The sequence below is a fragment of the Callorhinchus milii genome, unplaced genomic scaffold (assembly GCF_018977255.1).
Source record: "Callorhinchus milii isolate IMCB2004 unplaced genomic scaffold, IMCB_Cmil_1.0 Scaffold14, whole genome shotgun sequence".
NCBI lineage: Eukaryota > Metazoa > Chordata > Chondrichthyes > Chimaeriformes > Callorhinchidae > Callorhinchus > Callorhinchus milii.
In genome coordinates this window covers 2666170-2682308 of record NW_024704755.1, presented here as the reverse complement: position 1 = coordinate 2682308, position 16139 = coordinate 2666170, and the positions used below count along the sequence as shown (strand labels likewise).

Below are 16139 nucleotides of genomic sequence, written 5' to 3'. Positions count from 1 at the left end.
CCAAACAGTGCAAAATAATTGGATAAACTTGGTGATTTATCACTGAAATTCTTTCTGGAAAAAAATGTACGGTTTTCTTCCAAGGGTAGAATTAAAACAAAACACATATGAGGCACATTTATCGCCTGCACTTAATTTAACGTGGTGGTGATGTATAACGAACATTAGTGTTGGTAACTTTTAAGTGATCTCGTCAAATCAAATGCAAGGATTATTATTATTATGTATATATATATTTTAAAATATATTCTCTATTTACACAGTCTCCCAAAGTAGTGACAACTTAAGACCATATCAACAACGGGGTAAGAATCCCTAATAATATTATTATTAATGATAATTTGGTAAGTCAATCCACGACTGTTTGTGGGACACATTACGGTGGACAATTGGCTGCCGTGTTTCGCCCACAGAATACACAATCAATTTACTTTACAGTATATTCTGTGAAGCACTTTGAGACGTCTCAATGGTGTGATAAGGTGCTGTATCAAACGCAGTGGTTATTATTGGTCAGCATAGTTTTGCGAAGCTGCAGCGGGTTATTATTATCTGTATAATTTCTTATTTTGTCGTATTTCGGCCTGGATTAGTTTTCTTTTAACCCGAATATTCAGTGTTTTAAAAAGATCATTCGAGATGTTCGGATCACCTTTTTTTTTAAGATTGTTTTTTTTTAAGATCGTTTAAGATTGTTATCCGTTGTAACTGACTGCTTGTAACCAAACGAGTGGTTCTGGAAATCCTATTTCACATATGGGGGTGGGTTACGACTTATTAAGGTGAGGATATTATTTATTAAGGTGAGGATATTATTTACGAAGGTGAGGATATTATTTACGAAGGTGAGGATATTATTTACTAAGGTGAGGATATTATTTATTGAGGTTGGGGGTATTATTCTGATTGAAGGGAGCTGATTTTGAGACAAGATGTTTATTTGAAGGCCAATTACTGAGTAGAATAACACTGATAATTCGGGGAGGGGAAAGAGCAAATTGCCAATAAATTGTGCCAATGTCTGAAACGTCACCCAACACTTTGAAAAGCTGCAGTTCTGGGTTTGCCTTTGGTTAGTGATCTGTTTTGACTCATTTTTTTTTTGCATCTCTCCTGTTATATAAACTACACACATTCCAAGCCACTGACCGGCATGCATGCCAATGTTTTTTTTTATTATTTTACACAGAATTATATACACTTTTACCGCGTAGCCTTTCACACGAATAATAAAAGACATTTCAAAAATTTGGACCATCTAAAACTAGTAAGGCAGGGAAACAAATCCGCCTATGCAAAAAAACACGCGGTTAATTACATTTTTTTTTAATAATTATTATTATTATTATTATACAGTGCACATGGTAACGTTACAAAATGGAGTGTCACAATATTGCTTCGTTTCATTTGGGTTTTCCACCCCCCCCCCCCAAAAAAAAAAAAATATTATTTCCCTTCCAACACACTTTCAAACGAAAGAGAGAGAATACCCCCTCTCTCTCTCCCCTCCACCCCCACCCTCCCACCCTCCCACACCCCACCCCACCCCCTTCTCTCTCCCCCACCCCCACCCCCCTCCCCAAACAAAACGCTTTGATGTTTAATTTTTACCTTGCATAAGAAAAAAAATACTAATAGGTATGACAAATATTGCCAACAACAAGGTTTTTTTTTCCCCCCCTCACCGTTTTACTTATTTTTTTTACACACACACACACACACACACACACACACAATGTTAAGTTCCTTTATGCGGCTGATGGTTAGCTAACGATTGGAATAAATAGGACCTTATTAGATTTTCGCATCCCTTGAAAGTGCCTTCACAATTTCTTGTCTTTCTTTTCTTTCTCTCTCTCTCTCTCTCTCTCTCTCCGTTAAAATCCCGGGTCCCGCTTATTTCATTGAATAAGAAGGGTCCAAAAGGTAATTGGATATGGACCTGGAAACCATCGTTGTGCCAACGTTGAAGGGCGACTTGCAGTGCAATGCTGATGGGGAGTGAGTGAGTTGTCAGAGCCCCCACCGGGTCCTTCCTCTGTCATTGTCACATTACACAAGGCTTGATGTCTTGGTAACTCACTTGCTGATGGTAGTAAGATCCATTAGTTGATGAATGCATCGGGGGAGATGTCATGGCGTTGAAAGAGAAGACGAATTCCTTCCTATCGCACATGTTCGGGGACTGCGAATGGTATCTGGCGATTCCTGGGGGGGTGGGGGGCAGAGGGAGGGGGGTAGGGGGGGGGGTGGAAAAAAAAACATATGAATACACACACACACGGGAATGAAATCATCTTTTGACCCTCGAGATTTCAGCTCCACACTTATTATTGTGTTCCCTTTTGTTTAACCACAACCACCAGAAAAAAAAGCAGTTTTTTTTTATCGGTAAAGAGGATGATATAGTCATGTAATTGAAGTGAGAAACTAGGGGTGGGGGTGGTGGGGGGGGAGGGGGGGGGTTAGGGGATCGTGTGAGACGTGTCACGCAATAAACGGTGGATTTGGAATAAGGCAAATGTTTCCATAGGGCTTTTTTTTTAGCTCTTTGTACATATAATCACAAAAAAAAGTATATGCATTCTGTTACGTATGTTAATAGAAGACGTCAATACGTGTGTGTGTATGTATATATACATATATATAATGTGTGTACATACATGTGTGTGTGTGTATGTGTGTGGGCGTCTTCTGTTAATACCCACAGGTATATTTTTCAGATGGGACTTTTGTAATACGCACACAACAAATAACTGTTGTCAAAACTCGCCATAAAATGGCTTATGTTTGTGTAGAGTTAGTCCTTGGTCTTTTTATATATATATATATATATATATATATATATATTTAAAGAAGGGCTGTGAACAGGAGCCTTATTTGATTTAATTTCTGCCCACCACAATACTTGTGTCTGTTGGGCCAGAGGTAAAATAATAAATCCGCCACGTTGAGGATAGATAAATAGGTTCCCTCACCTCACCCCCCGCCCTCTCGACACACACCGTGATAGTGGTGTCTTCACTCGTGTTTTTGCTGGTGTGTGTGTGTGTGTGTGTGTGTATTTATGGGACGGGGGGAGGGGGTGGATCTGTTTTGAGACCCGTAAAACACTGATTCAGTGTGTGTTAGCAATTGGATCTGAAAAGGTTCTTTGGAACCACAGTGAGATTTTTTAAAAGAGTCAGATTTCTCTCTTTTTTTAAAAAAAAGTCACATTTGCAGTAAGATAGTGAGATAGATATAAATCTCACACAGGTGACTGGAATCGAGTTGGTCTGTATATTGTATGTATATAATGTCACATATATATATATATATATATATAGACGTCTGATTATATACGCGCACATCTCTCAAGTTAATTTATTTTAATTTTAGACGTTGCACTGTCAAAAACTGTTACTGCTCTCAAATTCGTGACACACACACACACACACACAATGTTAACGACCCCCCGAACCATCTCTACCTTATCCTTTTCTTTTCTTTGGGTTCTGTTTACCCATCGGAGGGTGGTGGTGGGGGGGTGGGCGGGGGGGAGGGTTTAAGGGTCTATCGGAAGGGATGAGATGAGATGAAATGAGTTAAGATGTTTCACGTAATTCTTGATTTTACCCCAAACCAGGTCACCCCTAACGTCCTGACACTACGTCGCGATCCCAACGCGAGAAATGTGGGGAGAGGGAGAATCAGAACATTTCATATTTTTTTTCTTTTAAAAAAACTTTTTTTCGAGTCGGTTAATTTTAAGCGTGAGAATTAATTCCTATTTGGGTCGACGGGTTACTTTTTTTATACGGACTCCCCGAGACATCGACCCAACACGAATCGTTTGGATTTAGTCACACATACACACGAACATCAGCGTTGGTTTGGTTTCTGGCAGATTGGATCTCAGCGGCGAGGAATAAAATGTATGTTATTCACAGTTTTTAAGGCTTCAATGGGATCAGAAAAGGCGGAATGGTTCACCCACCAAATATACCGCTTCACCCACAAATACACAGCCGATTCGCTTGACAGTCTATCCTGTGCAGCGCTTTGAGGCGTCTCGGATACGAGATAGGACGTTACATCAAATACAGTGGTTATCACTAATCTGGTTTTGATTATATTTGGGATTGTGCGAAGGACAGTCAGCTATTGGTGTGTCGATTGTCAAGTGGGGATTTTACTGGTGAGCTGTTCGCTTTGGGGCTGGGATTAAAATAAATATTGTGTGTGTGTGTGTGTGTGTGTTGAGGGTGGGGGGGAGTTTATGCTAACAGTGTTACTGTGCTATTTCACACAGTGCTAAGCGCTATGTATTCCCCCAAAAGGACCCTCTATTTCTTACTCTCTCTCTCTCTCTCTCTCTCTGTGTGTGTGTGTGTGTGTGTGCGAGGAATCATTCCCACTGTGTGTGTGTGTGAGTGTGAGAGATGGTGTTATTGTAGTCCAGTTGGCACCAAACTCCATCCCCGCGGGGATGGCATGGACATGGAGATGTTTTCTTTGACCACGTTGTGGGGAATTTATTGTGAAAACAAAGGAGTTGTTTTAACTCTTTCTGTTTGTTATTTATTCCAGCCAGCGACCAATTAGGTGGGGTGAAAGAGGGAGAGAGAGAGGGGGGGATGGGGGGGGGGGGGGGGGGTGGCGTGTGAGGGGGGGAAGAGAGGGAAGAAACACAACTCTCTCCTTAATGACACTTTGGAATCGTTCTGCAAGACAGCGAGTCAATCAATCTATCTTCCTTCCCCACAAATATTGTCTTAAACCTAAATTCTCAGCGTCCGAGTGAGTGGTCAACCATTAATGAAAGGGTTGGAAAACGTAGCCAACTGACTCTTTAGTCTGTTGTATGTTTTAAGGGCGATGGGTGTGTGTTTTGTTTTCAATGCTCAAAATAACCCAACACGAGATTGGTATTCCGCCTGACGTGTGTGTGTGTGTGTGTGTGTGTGTCTATGTGTGTGTGTTGTTTAATTTTATTATTTCGAGAGATTTTAACGCTTTTAGCTCTTGATTTTGATACCAATTCCCGTGTTGCGAATCAACTCGCGAGTATTTTTTCTTAAAATGGTCTAATATTCGCGCGTTTAACCCTTTACCTTCTCTGTTTCCTCACAAAAGGGGAATGTGACTTTTTTGTCGACTGTCTTGTGGTCACACTGTCAACTTTTGCTAAAAACCGTCACCCCCTCCCCCCCCCCCCCCCCCCCCCCCACACACACACACACCACTACTAAGCATCAGTTGCAACTAATTTGGATAACTTATAAAAAGTTAATTTGGAAGAATGAAGTAAGTCGAAAGGAGCTGCTGAACAGTTTCACTCCTTTGCAATTCAATGACTCGTGCATTAAAAAAAAACTACTAATTTGCACTGGTCTCAATATACCCATTGAAATCTTAATTCGGTTGTGTTTTTTTCCTCTGGAAGGTTAATCCCCACATTGTTTAGAATCGCCACCTTCTGTCTCTGTGTGTGTGTGTGTGTGTGTCTGTGTGTGTGTGTATGTGTGTGTGTGTGTCTCTCTCTCTCTCTGTCTCTCTGAGTGTGTGTGTGTCTCTGTGTGTGTGTGTCTCTCTCTCTCTCTCTGAGTGTGCGTGTCTCTGTGTGTGTGTGTGTGTGTGTCTCTCTCTGTGTGTGTCTCTCTGTATGTGTGTGTCTCTGTGTGTGTGTGTGTGTGTGTGTCTCTGTCACGCACGATTAATGTACACGCGCCGCAATCCACTTTTAATCCCCCAAACACACCGTTAAAAGCGAAATACTTTTCTCTCTCTCTCTCTCTGTCTGTCTCTCTCTCTCTCTGTCTCTCTCTCTCTCAGAGCCATACCTTGTATATCCGCCGCGTTGTGGCTGTTCTGGTGTAAGTAGGGCTGATCCAGCGAGTGCGCGGGCAGGTTGGACGCGAGGTTGGTCGGGTTGCAGGGCGACAGGGGCTGCTGTTTGATATAAGAGGTCCCGTTGTTGAGCGCCGAGGCGGGCTGAGCCCAAGCCGAGGTCGGGGTAGAGTACATAGAGTGCGGCTCCATCACCCCGCCGCTGGGCAACAAGGGGGAGGCGGGCACCGAGCCGTCGGCGTGGTTCCCGTAGTCCCCGGCGGAGGAACCCGTGCAACTGGACATGTAGGAGTGGCCGTTGTTGGCGGAGAGGTGAGACACGGAGTGCGCCTGCAGCCCCATCCCGTCCAGGTTGTTGGGCAAGTGCGCGTTCATCATGCTCAGGCCGCTGTCCAGGGACAGGCCGTTCGGCGGACACGCCATGGGACCTCTGGAGCTTTGGAAGTTGTAGGTCTCCGGGATGTGGTTGAAGCCCAATCCGTTCATCATACTGTACATGGGCTTCAGGGCTTGGCATTTCCTGCGGAAACCCCTGGGTCGGCGCCTGAAGGATCCCTCCTCGAACATGAACTCGCTGGCCGGGTCGATGGTCCAGTAGTGGCCTTTGCCCGGCCGGCCCAGCCCTTTGGGCAGTTTGATGAAACACTCGTTGAGGGAGAGGTTGTGGCGCACGGAGTTCTTCCAGCCCTGGTACGAGCCCCTGAAGAAGGGGAAGCGGCTCTGGAGGAACTGGTAGATCTCGCTGAGGGTCAGCCGCTTGGACGGGGAGTTCTGGATGGCCATGACGATCAGGGCGATGTAGGAATAAGGAGGTTTCTCCGGACGCCTTATCCCGGCGTTTGTTTTCTTAGTTTTGGCGGTGGAGTTGGCCGTTTCCATCACAGAGCTCTGATTGTGAGCCTTCTCAGTGCCCGCAGACATGGGACTGCTCTGAGCCGCGTTCTGAGACGGGGGCTGTTGGATTTCTGCCGTCATTTAGTAAACGGGGGGGGGTAGGAGAAGTCGGGGAGGTGGCACAGACAGACACACACACACACACACGCACACACACACACACAGAGAGAGAGAGAAAAAAACTTTTTAACCCCCCACCCTCCCCCCTCTTGTGTTTTTTTTTTAAAAATCGCTTTTTATCCGAAATTCCAACCCACACTCCCAACACAAAAGCGACAAAACTCCCGACAAGTTCATCAACTGCACACTTTTCGGTTTGTTTTTGTGCCTTTTCTGGATTCGCAAACGTTTTTCTCTCTCCGGGGGAGGAAGGATCGGTTTAGCAAAAAGTTATTGCTGTTTTTTTTTCTTCTTCTTCTTCTTCTCTTTCTCTCTCTCCTCCACTTCTTCCTCCTCCCTCTCTCCTTCCCTCTTTATCCCCCCCACCCACCCACCCCCACCCCAAAAAAAGAGCAGCGAAACGCTCGCAGTTCATTAAATAGCAAGCTTTTGGTTTTCCTTTCTGGATTCCCAAACTTTTCTTTTCCTCTCCAGGAAGGATCAGCTTGCTTTAAGAAAAAAAAAGGTATTGCTGTTTTCTTTCTGGTCGTCTCTTCTCACACTCTTTCCTTCTGTCTCTTCTCTCTCTCTCTCTGTGTGTCTCTCTCTTTCTCTCCTCCGGCGGTGGTGGTGGTGGTAGTGGTGGTGATGAGGGAGGGGGTGGGGGGGGGGTAGGGGTAGATGGTGGGGGGGGGGGGGAATCCACACAACGTTTCTTGCTAAATATGATGTCAATGCAAGTTTGGGTTGAACACGTATTCCCTTTGCTTCTTCGCTCGCCTCTGTTTCCTTGGGTTTCAATCCGTGCTCTCACTCCCTCTCACTCCCTCTCTCACTCACTCACTCCCTCACTCACTCACTCCCTCGGTCGCTTCGCTTGTTGCAAGAGGCAGTCAAGTCAGTCAGTCACTTTTACATCGTACTCGGTCTGGGGTGGATCTGCCACGCCAAAAGAGATCGGTTTTACTTTATCTCTTGTCATCAGCGTCTTGAGCCTCTGGGCTGTCAGACGTAAGTAGAACAAGGAACCTCCCCACTCGCCCAAATCGCCCTCCCTCTCCCCCCCCCCCTCTCTCTCTCTCCTCTCTCTCTCTCTCTCCTTCCTCGCCTCCCTCCCTCTCCCCCTCCCCAAACCCCATCCCTCCCACCTCGCCCCAGGACTGGCGAGCTCTCTTAAAAAGAATTTCAACACCCGCCTTCATTAGCGATTCGATGTGATATCTGTCTTTTCTTTAACATGCAGTTGAAACGAGCTTTTTTTTCCCCCAAAAAAATTATATATATATTTATAGACACACGCACAGACACGCGCAAAAAAAACCCAGCGCTGTGTACACAAAAATACGCATAACCAGGGGAACTAATCCGGAATAAATACAATCCTTGGTATAAAGTGTAAGGTATTATGTTACGTGTGTGTGTGTGTGTGTGGTGGGGGGAGTGGGGGGGTAGTGGGGGGGGGGGGGGGTGAGACACTGCTTGTTGCAATGCTGAAATGGACATGAAGCATTCACACAAATCTTTTTTTTTAACAAAAAGCATTTTATCACGTTGAAATAAAAAAAAGCAAAGGCAGCCAATAAATACCCGGGGGGGGGGGGGGGAATATTGCGCGTCTCAAAAAAAAATGAGAGAAGGATCTCATTATTATCGGTCATGAAATTCAGTGCGGATTCTGAAACTTTTTTTTATTGGGGAAAAGGAAAGAAAAAAAAGTTTTCATCAAAAAATAAACTTGGTGATTCAGGTTATCGCTTTACTGATTCATTTGGGCGTTTATTTTCTTTGGGAGTGGGTATGGGGAGGGTGGGGTGGGGGTGGGGGAGAGGAATTAAGGGTGGTAAAATGATGTTAAGATGAATTTTAACGTGATTCTAACCCACACGCTCAAATCTTTTTCTGCTGATGTTTAATAAGACAGGAAAATGCACAGGATGTTTACAGAGCATCAACGTAAACACACACAGGCGTTTAGAGAGAGAGAGAGAGAGAGATCTGTGCAATCCCAGTTTAATGCACTGTTTTTTTTCTGTTACGTATAAAATGTTCCTTGTAGTCTCGAGCCTGACTGTTTAGATATTCCCTTTATAATATTATATATAAGACCAGAACATGTTATACCCAGATTCTGTCACTGAAAAATCGGTGTCTTAGCAAGCAGAGGCTTCGGCGCCTGGTATCCTTTGCAATAACGTGTCAGACACTCACACACAGACACAGACACACAGACACACACACACACACACACACACAACACTTAACTCAAGGTAAGGCGCATTGTATTGCAACTTGTACCCACTTCTTTCATGTTAAAGCGGTTTTCTTTTAACGCGCGATTAGGATCTGCGTGTGACTGGGAACGTTTGCTTTGATTCCACGTTGTGATTTGGGATGGAGGGGGGTTTGAGGTGGGGGTAGAGGGTGGGTGGGTGGTGAGGGGAGGAGAGAAATAAAGTGCTGGAGGATTTTTTTTGCGGTGGGGTGTGAGTTGCCCTAAAGGTCCAGACGGCGCCTCTAACCCCAGGCATGTTTTTTACTGACTGCCCGGGTCGTTAGGGGAGCTTTAAACGTTAAGTTTCTGATAAGGTCGCCCCATTCTATTAGGGAAATTCTGTCGAGACTTACAGAGAGGGAATTTCAAAGCCAAAGCGATTTAAATTCCCCCCACCGAGACACCGAGGCGTTTTCCAAACAAAAAAAAAGATGAAATAAGAACATTTCTTTGTGGCGGAAAGAGCTCAAACGTGTTGTGTTTGGTGTTTAAGTCTCTTCCGAATCAACTGAAATGTCTTGACCTGGTTCAGCTCGGTTTATTTACTATCCCTGACTACAGTAAAAGGCAATCGCTGAAATGAGAATGACCTCGTATTAGAGCTGGGAGGTGTGTGTGTATGTGTGTAAATGCCCTTATCCCCTATTTGATACTTCCAAACCTACTTGGGGGTGAGGACATGATTTCTCGTGTGTGTCTGTGGGAGTGGAGGGACATACAATAAAATAATCCTAACGTGAAGAGCGAGTAACGTAACGTAAAGTGGTTCATATTTTACAACTTCTTGCTTATATATAGTATATTATATATACAGTATATTGTATGTGTGTATATTCATATCTCTATCTATGTATAGTCATAATCATCTGTAATATTAAATATATCTCTCTGTATATTTATAGAGAGAGAGAGAGAAACTTTAAAGGGTTCTGGCCTCGCGGCATATTACTTCGGGGAACTTGGAAACACTGAGAGTTGATCAACAGACCCCGATGTGATGAGTGTTTGCCAAATTAAAGCGGCCGAAAAGAAAGCTATAGGTTTCAGCCACTTGCTTTACATTCGTTCTTCTTATCCCCCACAGCGACAAACCGTTCCTGAATGGTTTTTTTTTGCGTTAAAACAGAACAAGAGCAATCCTAATATAACTGCTCCACCGTTGACCCTGTTCAGCCTTGCTCGGAAAAAGCGTTTCGCATAAAAAAAAGAAGTACAAAGAAGGGAGTGTGAGCAGCCAAAGAGAAACTGAGAGAATCCTTAAAACATTGCGAGATAGACTGACTCCCTTCTCTGTAAGATGAGCAAAAGCGCCCTCCCGAATGCACTATTGCAGCAAGATAAATTAGTAAGTTATAAATACGCAGTGTTTTCACCAAGTGACATATTTGCCTAAACAATTTACTAATTCACTTTCTTAATGCGCAAAGGCGAGAGCTGTTGAGCGAGTTTCTGTTGAGAATGCCTTACGACGTGTTATAATTTCAGGGTTTAAATTCTTTGCCTGGCGGTGCGTTTCCTTACAGCTATCATATACATAGCTTTAATGATACTCTATTCGCCAATGTTGTCCACCTGCACAGACACAGTGCTGTCCAGGACAATGCATATTCCCAAACCGGTAAGTAACGTTGTATTTCCTTTCCAGTGAGTAAATCATGCACAACCGAGGCACAAAGCTTACGATTTTCCATCATATTTAATAATGTTGCATAATTGAGAACTATTTTCTGCATGCATTTTTTTTAAAGCACACGATTAGCGGTGAAATATATATATATTTATATTTGGTGCTGCAACTGAACTAAATAACGCTTTTGACTTTGTAAATCCCAGAGCAGATCAAAAAGACCGTCCCTCTTCAATAAAAAGACTCGCATTGCGTTTCGCGTTGAACTGCAATGCGTCGGAATAAATGTATTCAAAAGTTTTTAAAAAGTTATCCCGAGCGCGTTATATAAAGATCTCAGCGTTGCATTGCATATAGCGCGCGTTCATTCCCAGGACCTATCTTTTTGGAAAGTACAGTCATAATAAAGTGGATTCACTAGAGGAAAAACAACGCTTTTAATTCATTTTTAAACGCTGAGCTGGTTAGAAACTGTGGAACAGCATCAAATTGAACTGCGAGCAGATTCAGTGATCTATACCCCCAAATGCACTGTTGCATTTTAAAATTAATTTCAGGTCAAACTGTATTGCATTATATTTCTTCATTGCTCTATCCGTCACACGTTAAAGAAAGCGCCGACTATGTATTGAACTTAAAAGCAACACGAAATGATCAAGGGAGGGGAGAGAAGAGAGTTGAAATCATGCAATAGTGTTCACAGGGCGATTCGTTTCATAAAATTAAAACACAATATAATGACCAGAATTCATACTAAATTGACATTGGACCCTATGCAATAATGTCTTTCGCCTTTTTATGTTTTTTTTTAAAAAAAATCCCACTCTCTTTGGGCGAGAAAGGCCTTTGATTCCTCCCCACACCCCCCCACCCCCCAAAAAAATAAAGTATATAAAAAAAGCATTAAAAAATTATTTCTTAAGATCAAACCTCGCGTTGGCTAAACCGGGGGTTGACTTTAACAGGGCTGTGTGCATTTCTAAAGAGGGAAGGGGAGGAGGGGAAGAGAGGAGAGGGGAGGGGAGGGGAGGGAGGGAGCATGGCCGAAGGTGGAAGGAACCCAGTCTTGGTTAAGTTATTGTAAATACACTGTGCAATCAGTGACCTGTGAGCCGGGGCCAGGCATTTATCAGCGCTCAAGGCTGAGGTACAGACCCGATTGAGACCACCCACATCACAGTGGAGAAGCACACGCGCGTCCTGTCCCACTCTCTGCTTTTAATTAACACCAGCCACTCTCTCTCTCTCTCTCTCTCTCTCAGACATCACCTTGTAGCCAGGTTTTACCTTAACCCCCCCACCCCTTTTCCTGCACCCCCTCCCCCCCTACACACAAAACTCAAGGGGAGTCTTGGACATCGACGCCCCCCACCCAAGAAAAGTTTATGCAAGACAAAGTGATACACGAACAGTAATAATTCTACCCATTTCATTCCAACCAGAGCAGCTGTTGTAACCTTTACTGAAATGTTCCCCCCCCCCCCACCCACCCCTCTCTCTCCCCTCTCCTCTCCTCCCTTTTCAGGTGGTGACAGAACCACGTAGTGTCTGTAATTGATATAAGGACAATCCGTCTTTTAAAAATATAGCACTCACATCCCCTTGAAAAATCTGACCTTATATTTCAAAACGGGACGGTTTGGTTCGGTTTGGTTCGGTTGTCCCTGTTTTATGAACGTGTTTTGACTTAACGGGTCCTTTCCTTTTTGCGCGCTGTTACTGTCCTGTCTTATCCGTCAATGTAGCGCATTCTGGACTCGAAACGAACTACATCACTGTGGCAATATGAAAGCGAATAGGCCGGGACTCCACTCCCACGCTGAATAAATCTTAATTTTATTCTTTGTTCGGATTTAATGTGAGAATCCAAACGCGCCAGGGTTCGTTTCAGCGAGGCGATTTAACTGTTCTATCCGGCGAAAGATACAAGGCATAAACCCTCCCCAAAAGAGTTTATTATCCTTTGGTGATCTTAGTATGCAGTCAATCCACTTTACAGTATGTTCTGTGAAGCGCTTTGACACGTCTCGAAGACGTGATCAGGCGCTACTGCATCAAATGCAAAGATTATTATTATTAACAAGAATAAGCTTTAGAATAAACATATGGATCTATGCACGGCATGACCAGAGGAGAATAAGTAGATGATAAAATGTTAATATTTACTTATAAACTGGGGGCTATTTATAAGAATAGGGGAAAGGGAGGGGATTATATGTTGACACCAGGCAATCGATTGAAACTGATTTCTCATTTCTGTTGTCTTTTCTTGTGTTTAGAAACAAGTAACATTACTGATCTGTTAATCGGGAAACACATAATTTTCCTATAACACACTCCTATAATTTAAGATTATACATTACAACCGGAGTGTATTTGCAGTGGAGTACAGTAGTACAAATACATGTGGTCGAACATAACATCATACCATAGGGAGAAGAATGAAGCGTAATAGTGACTGTGTGGTTTATTACATTAAACCCAAGCTTACTATAAATCGACCAGAGATGCACTGCTTATTACCGTGCAGGAGACCAAATGCTATTTGATTTCCATACTAGGGACAAAACATAGAGAGGGGAAGAAACACAATTTACAGTGTATATAAAATAATAAAGTGGGTGTCAGATCGATAACGCGCTCACCTTAAAGCTATGACACGAAACGATGTCTTATCTTAAAACCTACATGGTTAAGAGACCAAGTGACTTAAGAGACAGCTTTCGTCTGAAATGCAACTAAACCCCCCAGTGTCCTGATGTCGGGATTCAAGCAGAACATAAAACGTGGGCACAGCAAAATTCTAACCACCATCCCCACCGAAATAAAGGCGTCTTTGCAACTAACTGCATCGTAGCGCAGTCGCTATTGCAAAAGAAAAGCCAGAGGTCGGGTGTGTATTTCCCCCAAACAGCAAACCTGAACTGACAACAAACCCACGTGTGTACCAAAGAATTGATTCAGTAAAAAAAAATGCATGCGTTATCTGGTCACAGGAGGGGAGGGGAGCGGAAGATGTGGGGGGTGGTAGTGGTGGGGGGGGGGGGGGGGGAGGACTAAAACTGAGTTACACTACTTTACAGAGTCCCACGCTCGACCCATTTCGTCCGGCTCCTCAGTCCGAGGCGTGGAGATTCCACGGTGTTATTATCCCAATGACAAGGGTGACATCGAAGGCATTTACAGCCTGTGTTCCCCCCCCCCACCCCCACCCCCCCTCTTTGGTTGTGAGGTTTGTCTTTCGGGTTCGAGAGGGACAGCACAGTGCTGTGTTGCACCAAATGGCAGAGTCCTTGGCTCCCGGAAGAGCAAACAATAGCACGTCACTCAACTCAATGGTGGGAGAGAGACTTGGCTTTGTTTAGTCCTCTTTTTTTTTGACCATCAGAAAGCAAACAAGTCAAGAGGGGGAGTGCTGCTGTGAGACCCACCGCCTCCTTCCACTGTACAGGGAGTCTGTAAGGCAATCGGTTACACCAGCGATCGTGTTTTAACTGAGAAGGATATATATATATATATATATTATATATATATAAATGTGTGTGTACATTGTGTCTATCAAAGCTGAGCTACTTCACGTGTGTCCATTGGTTTTTATAAAGCAATCAGAATATTTTTTTTCTTTCCCACCCGTTAATACATACATATTATAAAGATATACTGTATATATATGTGTGTGTGTGTATATATATATGCTGCTCAAGTTTAAAAAAAGACAAGCGGAAACATAATGCTATTATCTGTACAGTTAGCTCAGAATTTACCTTGATTTTTTAAGCGATTGCCCCCAATGTCTTTGTTCCTTTTGCTACTCATACGAAACTGTGATTTGGGAGCTAAATTGAAGCATCAAAGCTACTTTCTGCGCGTGGAATCTGCTCTTTGCACTGTGTTTTTAAAAGGAATCGCAAATAATGTTCCTTCCCCTCCTCCCCCTCTTATTAATTACGTTTATCGCACGAGCGCAATTTGTTGGCCGCTGGAAATCCCTTATCTACTGTATATTAAATGGTTTCAAAGAGGGCAATGGTTGACAGTGTTTGAGTCTGGTGTGCAGTTAACCTGGAGCAATGTATTATCGAGCGACAAGATTATTGCACTTGAACACAGCGACTCAAAGACAGAGTTCTTTTTAAGGCAGTTGTCGTGATTTTTAAACCTCCTTGCGTTTGGACGAGCAATAAAATGAGGCGATTTACGCAAAATCTGGGAGAGAAAAGGCCAGACGAAATGTCGGTGTTATAAAGATTTTCGGTCTCAATTCAATTAAGTAGACGAGTAGAGTATTTAGTGTTTTACTTCTATATTTTCGCTCCCAAAATACGCAATCAATTCACTTTTCTGTATGGTCTGTGAAGGGCATTGAGACGTCTTTAAGACACGATAAGGCGCTATATCAAATACAAGTATTATTATTATTACTCTTATTATTATTTTAACTCCCAATATATACAGAGTTGCAGATTATACCACAGTCTCATCGATGTCATGGACTCATATTATAATACGGTGAGAAAACAACCGCATTGTTTTTTTTATAAAGATTTCTCCAAAATCCCACATTATTCTTTGCTCAATTATTATACATATAAAGCTTTTGGAAGTTTACATCGATCAAATTTTGAGATAAACCACTCAATTCTCAATTTGACGGCTATGGTGATGGGGAGGGGGGGAGGGGGGGGTGGAGCTTTGTGTGTGTGTGTTGTGTAAAGGTGGGAGGGGGTGTCTGAAGCAGCAGTCAACACAGCCCATCGATAAACAAGCAACGTGGATCATTACCATCAGTGCAAGTGCTGTGTTTGATAGAAACAGCCATCCTCCGCCTTCGCTGCTAATCTACAGTCAGTGTTTGTGCGCAATGCTCTCAATTGCACTTCATATCTCGTCTTCCCCCGACCTCACCCTTGTAAATGGGTCTGATTCATAATCCACCTGCAATCACCACTGCCTGAGAGCAGATTTCCGAAAAACAGCATCTGGATATGAAGTTGCACTCTGGTCTCTCTGACATTGTGAGTGCTGACACACACACATACACAAGCTTCATCGTTGACACTTCACAGCCATGTGCCACCCAAAGTCGCATTAATAATAATGACAATAATGATAATAGTAATAGTAATAATAATAATAATAATAATGATAATAATCCTTGCATTTGATATAGCGCCTTATCAGGTCGTTCAGACGTCTCAAAACGATTTACAGGATATACTGTAAAGTGGTTTGGCTGTGTATTTTGTGGGCAAACTAGCATTGCCAGTTAGAATGGATGTTCACCCCGATTTAAACAGTTTATTCAAATGAATTTCGACAAGCAATGGTATGACAAATCCGAGATTTTCCAGTATGGTTTTTTTTAAAAAAAAATTCAACTGCCCCTCTTTTTTTTTTGCCTGAAAGATTCAAACA

General features: G+C 43.2%; 1 protein-coding gene across 1 annotated transcript; it reads right to left on the bottom strand.

Annotated features, from left to right (window-relative positions):
* Nucleotides 1–1708: 1708 nt before the first annotated feature.
* On the bottom strand, nt 1709–6889 carry foxf1 (forkhead box F1). The gene is made up of 2 exons (XM_042340183.1): nt 5826–6889; nt 1709–2208 (listed from the first exon to the last, which is right to left on the bottom strand). Exons 1-2 carry the CDS (start codon nt 6805–6807, stop codon nt 2048–2050), a joined length of 1143 nt encoding a protein of 380 aa, XP_042196117.1. The 5' UTR covers nt 6808–6889; the 3' UTR covers nt 1709–2047.
* Nucleotides 6890–16139: the final 9250 nt, after the last annotated feature.